The sequence below is a fragment of the Melopsittacus undulatus genome, chromosome 7, assembly GCF_012275295.1.
Source record: "Melopsittacus undulatus isolate bMelUnd1 chromosome 7, bMelUnd1.mat.Z, whole genome shotgun sequence".
Lineage (NCBI taxonomy): Eukaryota > Metazoa > Chordata > Aves > Psittaciformes > Psittaculidae > Melopsittacus > Melopsittacus undulatus.
The window spans coordinates 63,242,341-63,261,957 of NC_047533.1; the positions used below are offsets into that span (position 1 = coordinate 63,242,341).

At 38.1% G+C, this 19,617-nt stretch overlaps 1 protein-coding gene across 1 annotated transcript in view; it reads left to right on the top strand.

The window, feature by feature from the left end:
• ANAPC10 (anaphase promoting complex subunit 10) overlaps window positions 1–14,246 on the top strand; it is a 38,685-nt gene extending 24,439 nt beyond the window's left edge. The window contains exon 5 of the mRNA XM_034064803.1: window positions 13,852–14,246. Coding sequence (XP_033920694.1) covers window positions 13,852–14,082 — 231 coding nt within the window. The 3' untranslated portion in view covers window positions 14,083–14,246. The remainder of the gene's footprint in view (window positions 1–13,851) is intronic.
• Window positions 14,247–19,617: the final 5,371 nt, after the last annotated feature.

Below are 19,617 nucleotides of genomic sequence, written 5' to 3' on the forward strand. Positions count from 1 at the left end.
TTTTGAAGGTAAATTATGAGACAATTTTTTTTGTGCTTTCACACAAACATAGTATTTTTCCATTATATACTTTAGAACAAATGGGAACTGCAGACACTGGAAGTACAGTTTTCATCCTTTTTGCAAACTTCTGCACCTTTGTAAAATTAGTTAAATATTCTCAGTAGTGTTTTCAGTCATTGAACTTCCACTTACAATAAATTTGTGTAGTGCATCCATACAGTCCATTTATATTGTTTCTGCTTGCGCCCAGCAATTCTGGCTTGAAAAAAGTGATAGGACCTCTTCCTGCATGCTCTTCTATCTCCTGGTTTCTGATGTCTGAATTTTGTTTGCCTTAAGGTCATCTTGAAAGCACTTATTTCTTTGCTTAGAGGAAATCTTGCTTACTCTCTCATTTCTTGATGGATTCTGTTGTGTTCTGTTACCTTTCATAGAAGGCAGCTGTCAATATTAATACCTTGTCATGTTCTTTAGTCAACAGTCCCATTTGTTGTGTAAATTCACCTGAACTATGGAAGTTTTTTTAATATATTTTCAGACTTCATTGCTGTAGCATGTTCCAAAGCTCTTGTTCAATCAATTTTCTGTTCTCTCTGTATAGCTGTTTAGTCTTCTACTTTCTACTACCCTACTTTCTGGTTTCCCTTACCTTTCTGCAATACATGATTGAAGTACTATTGTCTTCCCTGAGAGCAGCTTGACTCACCTGGAAATCGTAAGAGGTGATGTCCTTATTTTGGTTGAATGAAACTTTGAACAAGGGCTAAGTTTTTTTTTAGACCTTAATACAGGAATTGGAAAATCTTAGAGCTTTTCAGCAGTTTTGTGGGGCAGGGAAGGGGGAAGGAGCTCAAATTCATGACTAAGAGAAGGATTTAAATAAAAAGGCTAGTAATATATGTTGTCTTATGTAATTTTTGAGAACTTTGTGCCTAGTTTCCTTTGTTATGAAAACACCAGTTTGCATACTTAACCAGATGGGATTTTGATAGCTCTGTTGCTGTTTTATATTCAGTTGTGACTACAAAGTTTGAATGCAGGTAGTGCCATTTGTTGGAATGAACTCAGGAAATTACAGGGGCTCTTGTTGTGCTTACTGCTGTATTTGTAAAGCAGGTTCCCTGGTTTGGGTTTTTTGTTGGTTTTTTTTGGGTTTTTTTGTTTGTTGGTTGGTTTGTTTCTTTGTGGGTTATTTTTTGGGTTTGTTTTTTTTTCCCCTGTCTTCTGATCAAGTAAAATTTACTGGAAAGGTTTTCAAAGAACCAGTTCTATGAATCACATTTACCATGTTTATGCTCAGTCATTTGCTCCAGTTTTACAACTGTTGATCCTGTAAACCTATAATTGTTAGAGAATATTGTGGTTCTATTCTGCATCATCACACAACATATAAAAAATGACTTATATCAGCTGGTTATCATCTGCCAGTTTCCTACTTAACAGGATACTTACCTTGTGTATATGGGGCTTCCTCCTTAATTTCTTGTCTCTGTGAAAAGCATTGCAGTGAGGTAAGCTTTTATGATTTGAATGCTTCCCAAAAGATACAAAAGCTTTGATTTCCCTGCCTGAGATTTGCACTTGTTTCTAAATGTGCAGTGTTGGCCATATATTTTCTAGTATTTTTTTTTTTAATGTACTGCTTCCCTTCTCCCATCTGTATCTATAATATTTGCACCTACTGATGATTTTAGTTGGATAGTACCCTAGTTTTTAAAAAAATAATAAAAAAATAAATAAATAAACCCCCCTTTCATCCCTCTTTCAGAATGCTGAAATTTTGGAAAGTTTAAAGACTTGCAGCAAACCATAGCCTTTCTACCATTCATTTTTAGGGCCAGACTGTTCAGATACAGTCTGTTCCAGTATGTCTACAACTTAGACTTTAAACAACTTAGGTACCACAAGTAGGCAAACTGAAGCAGAAAGTTTGTTTTGGGCTGCATTACCTATTTTTGACACTGTTGGCCAGGCCACCACTCTAGAGCATGAGCACAAGAATTTCTTTTCCATTGCTTTTTCAGCTTCAGCATATACTATCTGCCAAGCTCAAGGGAAGTAACTGAGGTTCACATTGGAGCCAAGTCCCTGTAGGTCTGAAGAGTTTCCCTCGATACCGGGAGTCTTCTGAAAGTTTAATAGCAGTGCACCTGCAAAGGTATGGCATTCCTGTCTATTGTGACAGCTGGTTAATGAAGCATAGGTACCAGCAAGAGAATGCTAATAAGCTTAGGAAAAGTTTGCCTTCCCTTCCTCCACTCTTGACTGATCTTTACATGAATTATAAAAATAATTTTTCATTAAATCAGAGATCAAGAATTTCAAAGCTGTTTATGACTGATTGCAGGTGGAGACCGTATATCTTCTGGAGTGACAGGTTCCTGCTAAAACGGAATCTATTTTAGCTGAGACCAAACTAAACTTAGATGACTTCCTGATGTGGATTGAAGGTTTGCTTTGGAGTTTTAGGCCTTATTTTCATACGTCCACATGTGAAACTCTATGCTAGACTGTTTTGTCATTCTTACTTGTTAATTTTGATCTGTTTTTTCAAAGGAACAGAGAGGAGGCTTTTGTATTTTTCTTAAGTTTCAGTAGATAGGGTGCCTGCCACCCAGAACCTTTGCAGTCGTAATATAATGAGGTTTAATTTATGGATGTTTCAAACGTAAACTCTTACGTGAAAGTTCAAGTGACCTTGCTCAAAAAAAGAATAGGATTTTAAAGCTGTGGGACTCAGAGCAAACTGTCCAAGATTACTTATGCTTCTGGCCTTCTCTGAATGTTATATACATCTTGAGACTTTTGTGCTTTTGGTTTTGTTTTTTTTTTTTTTGTTTGTTTGCTTTTTGTTTTGGTTTTTTTTTTTCATTAATGTTTTGCTGCCTGAGCATTGGCCCTCACAGAGCATCTTAAAGTGTTCACAGCATAGCAATGTAAAAAGTGTTGTTTTCCTTTTGAGAGAGACTTACCTAGCAAGTAATCTGTGACAAATTCATGGTGGTTTCTGCAGATAAGTTTTCTAGAACGAAAAGTTATTTTCAGTCAAATTCTAAGAGATGAAATATTCAAAGATTGTCATCTCTCTTTCCTTCCCTTTTGCTTGCTCTTTTGGCCACCCAGAGTTAAGCAGACAATATATTCTGAAATTACAATTGAGTCAGTTTTGGCTGACAAATCCACAGTAGCTGACCATTTGGTAGGCTGTTTATTTGTGTCTCAGGCTGCATGTACCTGATTGTACAAATATTACTGGTAAGCCCTGTGAGCAGATGTGTTAGTGTGAAGTGTGATGGGCAGGGTGCTGGTTTCTTAAGTACCACGGACAGAGGTCCCTCCATCTGTATCCAGATTGTCTGTTCCTTTACCTGTGGACATTCCACTGAAGAGACTTCATCTGTAAGGGGTTTTGTACATGGGCAGTTCAGCAGAGCCTTGACCCTTTTGCAGGCATGGTACTTAGGCTTCTTTGACTTGATACTTTTGAAGTAACATTTTTTCCTTTGAGACTCCTGGTGTTTCATAGCATGTGCAATTGTACCCCATTTTTTTGACAGTAGTGCATATTTATCAGAGACTCCCCTCATGTCTAGACTTTCTTACTGTCCTCTTATGTTTCCCTCATCTGATTTCAGAAGATTTCAATGAGGGCAGTAATAATGCAAAATCTCCCTTTCCTTGTTTAACATTTCATGGATTAAATTTCAATGCTGTGTTCTTAAGTTTATTCCTGTAGTTGTATTGAAATCCTGTTTGAATCAATGAAGTACATCTGGGAAGAGATAGCATTGTTTTATCAGCAGAATCAAATCAAATGGTTCCTTACTTTTTTACATATGGGGAAATTCTAATCAGGACACCTCACTCTAAAGAATATGAATACACACCAGTCAATGAAACAGTTTCATGAGATGGTTGGTGAATCACTTCTGCTAAATGAAATTTAGCAATTGCAATTGCTGAGGTGAGTAGCTCAAGAGAGGCCGCCTTCAACACCTGCGCTGGGGGAAGCCCAGCGCCCAGGAGCCTCAACTCAGAGCAGCAGCAGCCACTGAGGGAGCCTCAAGCCCCCGACGGGACTTGCCCAGGAGCCGACAGCTCCGCTGACGTGAGCAGGGACTCACAGGGAGCAGATCCAGGAGGAGCGGCACCAGCCCCGGGTGGTTCAAAACCTGCCCCAGGGAGCGCGGCGACCAGGGCGGGTCGAGGCAGTTTGCGGGGGCAGGGGAGCAGGATGGGGAGCACTCGGTGTATGAGCAGTGCTGGTCTGGGAGCTCTGCTCTGGCTGCCTCGGCGGTGGCCAGTGTAGGCACCCAGACAGAGCCGATGAGAGGGGAGGCTGCAGGACAGAGCTCGGGGTGTAGAGAGTGCCTGTACTGGTCTGGTGAGGGGAGGGTGCACAATGGGCAGGCCTGCACTTGGTGTGCCCTGGTGGAGGTCCTCCTGCAGCAGAGGCTGAGCTGTGGGACGCTGGCAATAGACTAAAAGATGTCAGGAAGCTGAGAGGAAGCAGGACTGCTTGCTCCAGGCCCAAACTAGATGCTAATCCTTGGTCCCCCATGCAAGGAGGATATGGCTTGCTGCTTGGTCACATTGGGAATCTACCAATGCATTTTTGTAGAGTACTCATTTACTTCTTGTAACTGTTTTTCTTGGAGGTGGTGTAGTTTTGCTGCTATGATTGAACCTGTATTAAGTGACCATGGAAATTTAGGTGTTAAATTATAAGGTAACCAGAATAGATCAAGATTATTTTTTGTGTAGGGGATCCCTAGTAATATTGGACTTAAAAATGACACTGTTTTGAGGAATTTCAGTTCTTCAAACATTTTTTTGTGTCCCTAAGGGGATACTTAAAGGGGATGTCCAATGACAGTTTTGTATTACAGTTCCTGTTGGATAGCTGTGACAAACTTGTGCTGATGCTCAGGTTGGTAATGACGTCAAGGTGGGGTGGGGTAGGTATGTTTTGAACAGATTTCATATCAGACTTCAGACAAGTTTGTCAATAGCATTTTTTGCAGTGTATCAATGATGTGTCTGCAGATCTCCATCCAGCTGAATGTCTAATATAAAAACTACTTGCATTTTTCAGTGATACCTGTGTAGAAGCATTATATTTTTAGTTCCAAGCATTACAGTCGCCTACATTTTAATGGTTTTATGCTATTTACTAAGCGTGGGTTTGTTGGTTTTTTTTAAGTGATATGCTGTGGTTGAAACAATTTTGCACCTCAGTCTATTGCTCTTTCACAACTTGTCAAGCTTATTTAAAACTTGGCTAAATGTATTTTAAAGGATGAGATCCTCAGAGTGGGATAACTTTGTCTTAGCCTCCAATAGGGGAGGAATTAACAGTAACTCCAGTTTAGATGCCTGCCTTTTACCAGGAGTTGACAGTGAAAGAGCCTCAAGATGATGGTGAGTTTCTTTTGCTTAATCTAATAAAGTAGAAGTGACACTTCAGAGAGTATTTTCTAAAGAATATTAATTTTTGCAAGACTTCTTACAACTTCATCCAGCAGTTCAGAAGTGAGTGAAATAAAAAGAAACTGTTGGTGATTCTGGACACACACACACACTTAATTGTGTACACTGAATTGACCCACTTGATGCATTTCATTATTTTTATGGGTACAAATGATTCTGAGATGAACTTAGTAAATGTGTTGAAAACTAATCTGTGAAAAATCAAGTCAAATTTAGTACAATCATGAAATTTTTTTGCCAAATATAGTTTGTAATTCTGATTAGTGTTTCCCTGGTATGTCAAGCTGATTGAGCACTTTTGTAGTACATTCTCAGGGTCTCTGTGATCTACTTGAGTTCTACTTTTTCCCTAGTAGAAATGATACATGTTCTGTGACAAATACTTATTTTGGTAATTTATAACAGAAAACTTTACTCTTTCTAGCTTGACTTCTTCAGTTGTCTTTAATCAGGTGCAACTTTTTCTAACACATGGATATTAGCTAATTTTTATTGGTTTAATTTGGAGCAGAACAGGCTGAAGAAGAAGGTGCCATAAAACTTTTCACAGGAATCTCCTTGACCTTTCTATTTTTCAACCTTCCCAGTCTTCCCAGAAGTTATTTCTTTCAGTGCATTTAAACAAAAAGCTTATGTATGATTGTTTACTATTTGCTGGTTTCACTGCCTATTATAGCTTATTCTGCAACTAGTCTCCTGTCTGCCTAAATCCATAGTTAAATCTTCCTGAGATGAGCTGTACGCTTCTACTCTTCAGGAACTGCTATTTGAAAGAATGGAAAACTTCTCTTACCTAATGGACTGAAGTTAGATTTCTTGACCGTTTAAGGAGGTGACTGATTATGACCACAGAGCCACCTCCTTAGGTGGTCGTCGCTTCATTAGAGTAAAGAAGTGTGCTTTTCACAGTGAGTCCTTTGAGCATGTTCCTATGTTTCTTTTTAAGCTGCTAATGTGCTGTCCCTCCTTTGACTCACTTGGAACTTGTGAAGTTTCTTTTGGACGTGCTTCATTTTTCTGCTGGAACTGGTGCATCACTGCTATTAACTGGTTCTCTTCCTTCCTAAGTGAAGTGATGGCTGAAGCCCAAGGTCTGCTACTTCATGTGTTGACAGTTCCAACACTTGGAATTATGCGGAGGTCTACTGATTCTGAATCCTAGTAGCTGTATGGTACACCATGGCAGTTATGGAAAAAGAATTTTGGGAGTTTAGCTGGCCTTCTTTTTCCTTGCCAGTTGTTGTGAAAGCATATTTGGATAGCTGTAAAAAAATGCATAAACAGGGAAAAGCCTTTCCCGTATTTGATCACTCAACTTGGAGAAAGTTTGTGTATTGATAAATACTTCATTTCTGGAAATAGCATTTATTTCCTCTGGAACTTAATTTTATAATCTTCTTCTTGGAAGAATGTATTATTTATTGAGAACACCTGCTTTGAAAATCTTAGCGTTTTTTATAACTGTATGGTAAGAGTATATAGAAAAGCAAAGTTATATTTTTAAAGAAGAGTATAGTCACTCCTTTTAATTTCAGAGATGACAAAGTAACTAAAGTAAAAAGAAGCAGCTTTGTGACAGAAGTAGGAGTAAAATAAATGGTGTTTTAGTTTCACAGCCTGTTTTAGAGGTAGCCACTGGAAATATGTGTTGCCATTTTGATGGAGTAGTACAAATGATTAAATGTGATGAGGTACCAGGATCTCAGAATCCTGTTGTGTCATGCTGAAGCTGTGATGGCAGCCGTAGTTCTCAGCTTTCTGTTGGTACATGTGTGCAGAAGAGGACTTTTTTCTCTAGAAGAATCCAGGCTGCTTTTTCTTCCTATGTATGCACAGGAAAACTTAACACCTCTGAATTCTGTGAGACCTGGCTAGCATACATTCTCAGATATATTTGTAATGGCCCTGAATATGAAACTATGTACATGGTTTTTTTTTTCCTTTCTGTACCTTCACAAAAGCTGTCTTCATAAGGCAATAAAATGTATTGTTTCAAATGTTAGCCTCTTGTAAATGTAGCAAAGAATTTGGCTTGGGTTTATAAGCCTATTACATTAGCATTTTGAGTTATATGCCACTTTGAAGGCACCACAGAATTTAAACACAATATCACAAATTATGGAAAATAAGTCAATATTCAGTTTAAGTAGGATTTAATATAATACAAAAGCCTTCTTTGGATAAATAATATCCTATCTTATAAGGAGGTCAGCAATACCAGTGTAGAGCAAGCTTCTGGTCTTGTGTTCAGTTGTCTTTTCTGAAGTGTAGCCTCAAGTAGCTTTGGCCTTGGGGTTTTTTTGTTCAATTATTTTTACTTTGTGTGGTTTGCATCTTCTGTGGTAGAACATACGATAGCTGCAGTAACAGCCTTGACAAATGTGTGCAGAATTCTGTAGAACCTTTGGACTCTACGAGGTAAAGTGAAAAAATAGGGCTATTAAATTGGCTGGGGAGGAGATTTTTCATTGAGAACATTATTTCTGCTTTGGCTTTCAAAATAATATGGATTACTGGAGTTGGGAGTATATGTCCATAGGTAAAGCTGTAGCACGCAGAGGAGAGGAAAAAATAAGAAAGCAGTGGAGAGAAGAAAGCAGAAGAGATAGATGAGAGTATGTAACAGCAGCAAAGGACAAGTGAGTGATTTTTTTTTTTCCATTTTAATTTCTGTTCCTTTGTTTTGACTTTTATACTCTTGTTCACTAGTTGTCACAAAATTTATAGTATTAGAAGCAAATTAAAAAAAAAACCAACCAAACAAGCCCCAGGCTTTTAGTATATTGTATGTAAGATTACTCTAGGGCTGCATGAACTGTCCTGAGTTACTAATATTGAACTTGCATTGACTCTTGCTTTTGTTCTTTCTCCCCTTACTCCCCCTTTTTAACCTTTTCTGGTAAAACACACAAACTTGTAGTTTTTAATTTCACTCTGGTAATTAATAACACAGCTGGCTTTTAAAACTTTCCTGGAAGCCATTTAATTGTGACTGATTCCTAATGACCTATGTAGGAGGAAAAAATACAGGGGGAAAGTTAATCTGGTATTTTTTCAAAGCAGGCTTATGCTGTAGAGTTGGGGTGAAATATATGTGTGTGCATATCTATATACATATATGTATATACAGTGGCTAGTGCTTCTGAACAACAGGGTTGACAGCAAAGTCAACTGAAATGGAGTTGAAAACCAGTAATTACTATAGGTAGGGCTACCACCTGTATTTAAGGTTGTGTGACCCTTTCCGTTTTAAGGCTTAACTCTTAATTACTTTGTAACTTTTGCCCAAGTTCAGTTCAGACAGATTTTTCCATGCCAGATGTCTGCTTTGGGTTGAAGTTTTTGAAAGTTTCAGCCAAAGCAGTTCTGTTTCAAGAATAAAGCTCTAGTGACAAGTATGCTATTTTGCTTGTGTGAGAATATTCTGGTGTCCTTCTTTGATGCTCCAGTGCCCCCAAGCTCTGAAGCAAGGATTTGAAATTTGGCAATAGTTCAGTCTTTGTGCTGAGGATGTGCCTTTTGCCTCCCTGTAAAAATCCACCCAAATTTCCAGACCGGTTTACAAGGCTTTGAAAGATTGCCATTTGCATGGGCTTCATAGGAATTTCTTAAAACTTCACAGTAAGCTTCCTTTAGATTCTGTTCACACTGGGAATGCTTCAGGCAGAGTAGAGCTGCATATTTCATCCCACTTCTGCTAGGAATTGTAATGGCTGGATGTGGGTGCTGACATTGAACTAAGAGTGGGCAGCGTTTTGTCTTATACCACCAGTGCCTATTCCCATGTCTTATTCTTTCCCCCTGGAGAAGGACCTGGACCCTCTGGAAAAGAAACTTTCTCACTCATCTGAAAGAGTGTGACATGTGGAGGAGAATAATTTGGGAGTGTATGTGTCTGGTTTGTACCATTCCTTTGGTTACAGAAAATGTGTAGCTTTACTGACAAATTATTACTTCCTTTTTTAGTAGATGTTCAGATAATAGTAATTAGGTTTTGTTGCATTTAAACTTCAGTAGTTGAGTGGGTTTTAATCATTTTCCTAAACTACATAGGCATCAATTGAAAAAAATACTCAAATATCACCATCCATTAATGTTAGGGCAAAAATCAAGAGGTCCCTTTCAAACATTTAAGTTTAACTTGGACCCCTTGTGCTTAATACATTGCAGTACAGCCTCAACTTCACAAGTGTCACATGCTTTGTCCAAGAGGCATCTATTTGCTTGGAATGGGGAAAGGGGTCTATTCTGAGGTTGAGTTCAGGATTTGTACAGTAAAGGATTTGTATTCAGCTGTTACAGAAGTTAGTCAACATACTCCAAGTGAAGCAGAGATTTCAGGAATAAAAAAAGGGCTTTATGGTTAGGAGAGCTGAATGCTTCTTCATGAATTGTGTGCAGTCTATGCTTAGTCACTGTTTTTATGTGGTGCACTGAAATAACTATTCCATACTGGGTGTTCTAGTGGCTGGTTTGAGAACTTGTCAATTTGCAGAAATGCAGACACTTACAACTGCAAGTGAATTCTGGGAGCTAAACCTCAGTAAAATATTGTATGTTGTTAAGAATAGTAAAAATCAGGTTCAAAGTGTACAAAATTTGACATCTGGAACTTGGGAATGTTTTAATCATAGAATCATAGAATAGTTAGGGTTGGAAAGGACATTAAGATCATCTAGTTCCAACCCCCCTGCCATGAACAGGGACACCTCACACTAAACCATGTCACCCAAGGCTTCATCCAGCCTGGTCTTGAACACTACCAGGGATGGAGCATTCACTACCTCCCTGGGCAACCCATTCCAGTGCCTCACCACCCTAACAGTAAAGAATGTCTTCATTATATCCCATCTAAACCTCTGCTATTTAAGTTTCAAACCATTACCCATTGTCCTGTCACTACGGTCCCTAATGAATAGTCTCTCACCAGCATCCTTATAAGCCCCCTTCAGGTACTGAAAGGCTGCTATGCGGTCTTCACGCAGCCTTCTCTTCTCCAGGCTGAACAGCCCCGACTTTCTCAGCCTGTCTTCATATGGGAGGTGCTCCAGTCCCCTGATCATCCCCTTGTGGCCCTGCTCTGCACTTGTTCCAACAGTTCCATATCCTTTTTATGTTGAGGACACCAGAACTGCACACAATACTCCAAGTGAGGTCTCACGAGAGCAGAGTAGAGGGGCAGGATCACCTCCTTCAACCTGCTGGTCACGCTCCTTTTGCTGCAGCCCATGATACGGTTGGCTTTCTGGGCTGCGAGCACACACTGAAGCCGGCTCATGTTCATTTTCTCATCAACCAACACCCCCAAATCCTTCTCTGTGCAGCTGCTCCAAATCTCTTCTCTGCCCAACCTGTAGCTGTGCCTGGGATTGCTCCGACCCAGGTGTAGGACCTTGCACTTGGCATGGTTAAACTTCATGAGGCTGGCATCAGCCCACCTCACAAGTGTGTCAAGGTCCCTCTGGATGGCATTCCTTCCCTCCAGTGTATCACCCGAACCACACAGCTTGGTGTCATCAGCAAACTTGCTGAGGGCACACTCAATCCCACTGTCCATGTCACCGACAAAGATGTTGAACAAGACCAGTCCCAACACTGATCCCTGAGGGACACCACTCATTACTGGTCTCCAGCCATCCATTGAACCATTGACCACAACTCTTTGTGTGTACCCATCCAGCCAGTTGTTTATCCACCAAGTGCTCCACCTATCAAATTGATGTCTCTCCAATTTAGAGACAAAGATGTCATGTGGGACAGTGTCGAATGCTTTGCACAAGTCCAGGTAGATGACATCAACTACTCCACCCCTGTTCATTATCTTTGTAGCCCCATCACAGAAGGCCACCAAATTGGTCAGGCAGGATTTCCCCCTAGTGAATCCATGCTGGCTGTCACCAAGCACCTTGTTTTTGATGTGCCCTAGCATGCCTTCCAGGAGAATTTGCTCCCAGATTTTGCCAGGCACAGATGGGAGACTGACTGGTCTGTAAATCTAGTTAACCTAATGCCTCAGTCACCTGTTTTAAAGATGTAGAAATTATTTGTCCCATCTCTGTAGAAAGGCACATGTAGAAATTGGCTGCCTTTTTAGCAGGGCTGAAAAATTACATGCTGTAAGTAAAGCATACGACCCCCTCCCACTGATTAGGGATGAAGCAAAGCACTGATAAATATGTAGTCAAAAGTTTATGTAAAAAGGTAGAAGTGTATTATTACTAGTAAAATAGCCTTTGCAACTTTTACATTCTCAGTGCTTACCTTTATGACTCTAATAATTCCCTTAAAATAGAACGTATTCTTTTCTCTGTGAAGTTAATAAGTATACAACTTCCTTTTGTACAAATAGTACAGGTTTGCTGATTCTTTGGTAGCTTTCTTGGTTCTGGAGTTGGAGTCATTATTTCACTCCACAATTTTTCAAATGAAGTGTACAAACCTGGACTGTATTGGATATGGCTGAAACCAGTGATGTCAACTCTTAAGAAAGCAGTGCTTTATTTTAGTGTATCAACTAATCCATTTAGTACTGATCCAAGCATAAAAACCCAGTATCAGAGCACTGAAACTTGGAGTTTGTAAACTGTGAGAATAACATTGAAATACAAGTTTAATTAGCAATAACCTTTTAATTCTTTCCTAAATTATAGCCATTTTACCTTAGTAGTAGTTGAATAAGACATTACTGGGATCCTCATCCATTCTGTTCACTGTGGTGATGGCAAACTGTTGTGGTTTAAGAGGGAGTGAGTGAGCAGCTGCATGGTTCTGGGTTGCTGGCTGGGCTTAAACCATAACACAAACATACTTGCTCAAAATGGTGACTACCATGTCACTGTGATAAATTTCCACTTTGTAAAGCTGTTTCACCAGTACATCATTTCTGTCACTTTGTAAACCCAACTGTTACCTGAAGTTTCCTGTGCAAAAAAAGATTCTGTAGTTTTTTTGAAAGAGGCAGAGTTACAACAAATAAGTGGTTGTGTGTTTGTGGAAGTGTCTAGCTCCCGGAATGAAAAGATCTGCTGCTAACATGTAGTGAATTTAATGCTTTGGAAATGGGGAGCTGGTAGCAGTGGAGAGGTTTAGGTTTTTGGTTTCTCTCTCTTAAGGTGAAGGTGTGAGAGGAGGGTTGTTTTTTTGTTTTTTTTTCTTGAAAGTAGTCATCAGACTTTTTACTTGTTTCTTGGGCCATCCCCTCAGGGTGTTTGCTGCCTCTGAAGCAGCAGATCTCAGATGGGTCTTTTGAAAGCTCCAGCAAACCAAAGCATTTGACAGAAAGTTTGTCATGCAGTATTTTCTGGAGAAAGATGGGAATTTTGAGCTGCTCAGAAGCATAGATCGTAATGGAACTAGGCTGCTAAGAACAGCAGCCTTATTTGCTTAGCAGTCTGAAATCCACTTGCTTGTGGACAATTGTGTTGGGTTTTTGTTTGTTTTTTTTTTTTTGTTCCCCCCCGCCCCAAGACTTCTGCCTACTTGTGTGCTCTTCCATATGTGTTTTAAGCTGTGCTTTGAAGTTGGGCAACTAGCTTTAAACAAAAGTTGTTACCACACTTCTGCATAGAATCTAGCTTGATTTCAGCATGCTGATGTGTCAGTGATGTGGTTTAGAGTTAACAAAATGCAATTGTTTGCTTTCTTTGACATTGGTTTCTGTGGGATTAAAATTAAACCAAAAAATAATCATATTACACTCTTTGTGTAAAAGCCAAGTCAAAATAGACTGTAGAATGTGATTAAATGGCTGTGTAGCAATTATTAGTTGGTCGGGCATCTGTCTTGACAGATAGATGAGACAAAGCCCATGAGGTATCCTGTATTTTCTCCTCTGTCACCTTCCTTTTTCTCTCCCTCATGTCCCCTAATAATCTTAGGAATTTCTGAAAACCCAGACTTTGTGTGGATTCAGTTTCCAATGTAAGTCATTCTAGAATATTGTAGCTCAGAGTGCCTAGATAAAATAATTTAAGATGCATACTTTCTGTCATCTTTGATCAGGGTACTTCAAAGTATCAAAGTACCAAATGGAACCAGATCCAAATAGTACTGCTTTGACTTTCTTGAATTTATACACAAGTCTGTTTTTTTTAATATTGATTTTATTTTAAGGTTAAGGCACAAAATGAAGAGTAGATTCAGAAAGGTAAAAGCAAACACACTTGTAGGCAGCTGAATTATTTGTATCCAATTACACCATCAGTAAATTAGCTATGAGTAATTTGTAGTATTTCAAATTCATTTGAAAAAGTAACTAAAATCTGATTTGTAAGACTTAGATTGGTTTAATATGTGTTTATATATTAAGTACATTACATATTTCTGAACGTTTTGCTTTTCTGTCTTGTTTTTTGGCAGCAACTTGAATTAGTGGAACCAAGCGGCTGGATTCATGTTCCTTTAACAGATACTCATAAGAAGCCCATTCGCACGTTTATGATTCAGATTGCTGTTCTAGCTAATCACCAAAATGGAAGAGACACTCACATGAGACAAATCAAAGTGTATACCCCAGTGGAAGAGAGCTCTATTGGTAAATTTCCTCGATGTACAACGATTGATTTCATGATGTATCGCTCCATAAGATAAGATTTCTAAATGAGAAATAATAAAAGCATTTTTTTGGTGGGCAGTATCATTGCTTAAGTATTCAGGTACTTAAAGAGCAGGTTTTACTTCAGTGTAATTATATCTTTATGTTTATACTTTGTACAGTTTTGAAATAAATATAATAAATGCTACAGTATATTGTAGTCTGTAATATTGCATTACTTTTGCTTGGAGTCTTTGAGTGCTCTTGTATTATTTGGTTTAATATCTGGTACAGGTTTTTTTCTGGTTAATGACTGACTATGTATTTAGCCTTCTTTGTAACTGTGAAGTAAATCATAGAATTATAGACTGTCTCAAGTTGGAAGGGGACACCTGAGTATCATCACATCCAAGTCCCTGCTTCTTGCAGGACTACCTAGAACTAAACCATATGAATAAGAGCATTGTCCAGATGCTTCTTGAAGTCTGATGGGCTTGGTGCCATAACCACTTCTCTGGGGAGCCTGTTCCAGTAACCAATAATGCAATAAAGTTCACAATGACAGGAAGAAAACCAAACCATTCCAAAGTACTCAATATATTATATACATTAATACAGATATATTGAGTATATGTCATCTAAATGTGGTAGCTGTTCAAAACAGGAAAAATTGGGAATACTCCAACATCCTACAATACCATGGGAATGAATATAAAGGTCCAGTGCACCTTCTAAAGTACTGAGAACTCAAATGTGTAATACAAGGTAACATTAGACTCATAGCATGGAGTATCTCTAATGTATTTTAAAGTAAAAAAACCCAAACCAAAAAACAACCAAAGAAACTCAACCAAACCAACCAACCAAACAAAAAACCCAAACAAACATTGCAAGGAAAATGTATGCTTCATTTGCTATGAGCAGGAATATTTAACACCTCTACTAATGTCTCATAATCTAATTACTGGTGTTATTTTACCTTCTTAAAAAAACAACTTTTAGAAAGAGGCTGTTGATTTACAAGGTTTACTTTTAAAAGGTTCACTACTGATCCAACCCCATTCTTCCTCCCAGCACCATGGAAGTTGATGGTAAATCAGGCTAAAGTCAACCAAGGAAAACTAACACCTTGGTTAACTGCGAGCAGGGAGAGGCTAATAATAGTGGAGACTCATCAAACAATGATACAGCATCCTCCAGAGCAGAAAGGAGCTGAAACAGAGGAAAATGGGAAAGTTGCTAAAGATTTAGTTGATTCAAAGAAACTTTGAAGCTTTGAAGTATTCTGTTACTCCTGATAGCGTATTTGAACAAGCTGAAACCTAGCTTGATTACTTACACTGCTATTCTGAAATCACAGATGGTGTTCAAGGGGTTTTAAGAACCTGTGTTAAATTGGATGATGTTAAGCTTTACTGTTTTTAAGGGAAACTGTATTTACAAGCTGAATTTAATGCAATCTTTTAGTAGATGATAAGATTCACAGAGCTCCTAAAAGGTTGAGGCTGTAGTTAGATGTCATACTTCTATCAGTAGCAGATCCAGTCTGAAGCTGCACATTCCAATATTTTGTTTCTACTTTATTGCCAGAAACGACCATCTCCATGGTTGGCCTTCTTCAGATGTTTCAGTGGCTGTTCACTGAGCTGTATCTGTGAAACAGTTTGATCCTTGGCCTTTTAAAATCAGTACATTCTTAGTCCTGTCTGGAAGCAAGTAGTCTGTGGTGGAGCTGTGGGAATGAATGGTGAGTTATGATGAGGATGAGAGTAGGAGCAGATTAAAAGAGAGAGTACAACTAGTAAGTCCTTCAGCTGCTGCTGACAGTGATGTATGACCATACCTGAAAGGCAGTATAAAAATGCAAACTCATTACTAGAGTTTGTGTCTTGCTCTTTGATACTTAGTGCTACTTGGAAACAAGTGCAGTGGCCATTCTAAATCTACGTTAAATCTTTTCTGTGTTGTTTCATAGCACTTGTAGATACACTGCATTGGAATTTAACATCTGTGCAAGTACATTTGTGTTTTAACATTTTTGGTGCTTAGAGAAGGCTGCTGATTTTTAAGTGATGCAATCATAGAGGATTATCTGAAAATAAACCAGGCTACTGCCTTTGTGTATTAATATAGTACTTGATATTTGAATTGGGATAAACAAACTGGTCTGCCAGACTATTGCATGAAGTTACTACACATGCATTGTGTTTAGCTGTTACTTTTTTGTTTTCTTGCTCATATTTTTCAGACACAGAATTGTGAACTTATAACTTGAAAGAGCAATTTTATGTGACTAAGCACCAAAATTATTGAACACACAATTTTTCCAGAGACAGAGTTCGAAAAATTTCCTGTAATGTTAATTTAGTTAAAGCTTCTATATTGCTTAGCCACATGCTTCTTTGGAAGGTGTCAACGAGTGCTGTAAATTACAGTTAACTGCTAATGTGTACTAGAGATCCAAAATTACAAACGTAAAGAAAAGCCAGAATGAGTAACTTTTGCAGTGAAAATTCACAAAATAAACATTCTTACTAATGTGCTAATAGAATACTAGAATAATAGAATAGTGCTAATGGAATACTAGAACCGTTTTCATACTGCTCATGAATTTTCAGGGGTTTAATGAGAATGGGAATAACATTTTAGCTCTATATACTTGTCTCTCATATTCACTTCCTGTCCAGTCTGAAAAAGAAATTTCTTCTGCATCCTTTAAATAATATCTTGCATTCATGGTATTTTTTTCCCCACATGCACACTTCGACTGCTCTTTGGAAGGAGACAAGCCCTAGGAATCTCTAGTCTTTAACGTGTCCAAGTTGTTGGCTTCTCAGTAGAAATGAATACAGAGCTGTATCTCTGAAAAACATAAAGTTGGCAATTGACCTATTTGCCCTACAGGGTGGTTTTTACAAATGTTAACTTCAGGGAATGTGAAGAAGAGACAGGTTGTCAACTTGTTGCCAGCTTAAAGCATACTTTTTTTTCATGATGAGCAAATAAGACTGCTTTTTCAAAGTGATGAGGAAAAAATAATGAGATATTCACAAATGTGGCTTGCTAAGAATTATAACTGTGTCTAAACCTAAGAGCAGTTATGTGTGTATTTTGGCTTGCTTCTCCAAATATGAAAGAGTAAGGTGTACTGGCTGCAAGGACAACTGGTCTTAAATAATTCTGATCCATGGAAAAGAGAGCTTTTATAAAACTTTTAACGTTTTAAAGGTATATGCTCTGAAAAGACTTCTTTGCTTGTCAACTAGAAACGTACAATCTTAGCATTGTATTTAGCAAGCTGACTACTAACTGAAGATATTCAAAGTTTAGAATTGAATTAAAATCAGTGACATGTTTAGTCTAAAGGCTTTTAGAGAGGGTAAGAAGGTATATATTTGTGCTCCATAATGGCCGATACTTTAGGCTAATAAAGCTTAAACACTTTGTAACTGTTTTACTAAAATTATGATCTAAGCACTATACTATAGGTATGTCCCTATGTGAAAGATATTTCAGAGGGTTTGGTTGTTTTCACCTGCCCTAAATCACAAGACTTTGCCAGCAGACACATAAATAATTTCCTGGTTTGTTTTTACAAACCCTGTCTATAAAGAAGGATACCTTCTTTGCACTGGTGTGCTTCTCCAGGTGGAAACTAAGATCGGAGTGGACAATTCTGTGTTATTACTGTAATGGTATCGAATATCAAGTAGCAACTATCATCTGTCCAACAAACTGAACCAAGTGAGTTCAGAGCTTTTTGTTTCTCAAGCAATATAAAACTCTTAAGAGCTATATGCTGAGAATAGTGCTGTCAGGAGAGAAGTAGACAGGAGGCCGCCTTTAATCTGTGATGGCCTAGTGGGGCCATACCTTAAAATACTGATAATTTGTAGTTCCTTGTGACTAATGTGGAAAATGGAGGGAACTACAGGGATATAAAAACAATTAAGGCATGAACTTTCTCTTGTTCAACAATGAAATATAGAAAAATTCCAAGTTAAGTCTCAGAGTATTATTTCTAAAGTCTGCTTTCCTTTTTTTGGAAAGACACAGACACTCTGGTAAGTGGATGAGCACTTAATTTACTTTTTTCCTGTAAAAGGTGGTGGACTAGCGCTCATTAATTTCGTTAGAGTATGGGGTTAAGTCTTTTTTCATACTGAATTATAGATATTTTTAGGCTTTCAGATTTGTGTTGTAGTCTGGCTAGTAGTGTTATTATGACTTCACCTCAACCTTTTAAATTTTACATTTTTTTTTCTCTTTACATTTTCTTCTCTTTCTAATGTTAAAGAAAAAGAGAGATGGAAGTTGTAACATGGCTGAAAAGTTGGCAGTTTTCTAACTTCAGGCAAGGTATAAAAGTGCATCCTGAGCTTTTATGTTTAATTGCAGTATCAAAAGCAGAATTATAGGTTAAATGAGAAATGAAAGGTAGGAATCATCTTGTGTGATGTGGATTCCCACTGTAGCTAGAGCATTGTCCCTCACTGTTGAAGCAGGCAGGAGTTAATAATCCTAAGTGAACGCATTGGAAAACTATAGTACTATAGAGATAAATAACAGACTAGTAATATATTGAGTGAATCGCTATGATTAGCTGTATTATATAGCAAATAGAATTCCTTGATGACTGCTCTGTATTTTCTATATCATTTGTCATCTAAGATGTCATTGCCAAACAGTCTTTCTCTTTTTCTCCTGTATAATAAACATGTGATAAATATTGAGTTGTATAAGATTAAGGATAAGATTTAAGTAAATGGGATAGAATTGAAGATTTATTTGTTCTAAGAAGTGATGACTTTGCAGTGATTTGATTAATCACTTCAAATAGTAGTAATTTAGGGGGCTTAAAACTTCTTTTGGAAGATGCCACACTAGGGCTTTCTGCTTTATGGAACAGAAATGTAATTCATAGTGTAGGTGAAAAAGCCATTCTTAAATTTAACCTGGGGTTAATTTTTTTCTATAGACACTAAGAAGAGGGAAGTTACTGAGTGACCAGGATATTCAGTAACTCCTGTTGAAATTAATGAGAGTAACTGTGTTTTGACTAAGTCATGTTCGTCTTATCTTTTAGTACCACAGTGTAAACAAAGGAAAATGATGGGAGAGGGACAAAAGATTATATTTGCTGCTCCTGGTTTCTAAAATGGAGAACAGCAAAGCATTTCTGTTTTGCTTAAGCTCCCATGGGGAGTCTCTGACAGAGCTGAAAGTTGACGCTATCTCTCTTTTGTCTTCTCTTTCACTGTGAAGCAGATTTTCAGGTAACCATATTATTTTAAAGATGGATTTTGTAGCAGTGTAATTTCTGTATGCAATTCCATTTTAAAGTTTTAACTGTATTTCAGGTTTTGCCATTCGACTTCAGTCTGTGGGGAAAATACTTTTGCCAACACTGTGTTGCACAACTGAAGCTCTTCAGCTGCTGCCTTGGTACTGGCTCTTACCTTACCAAAAAGGCATAGCTGGCTGTTTAGTGAAAAGAAGGATAAGCTTAGCTTACATTTTACATAGGATACTTGATGTGATTGAGACTAACTTGTGGTATAGCTCCAGGATCTCTGTATATGCCATTTTCT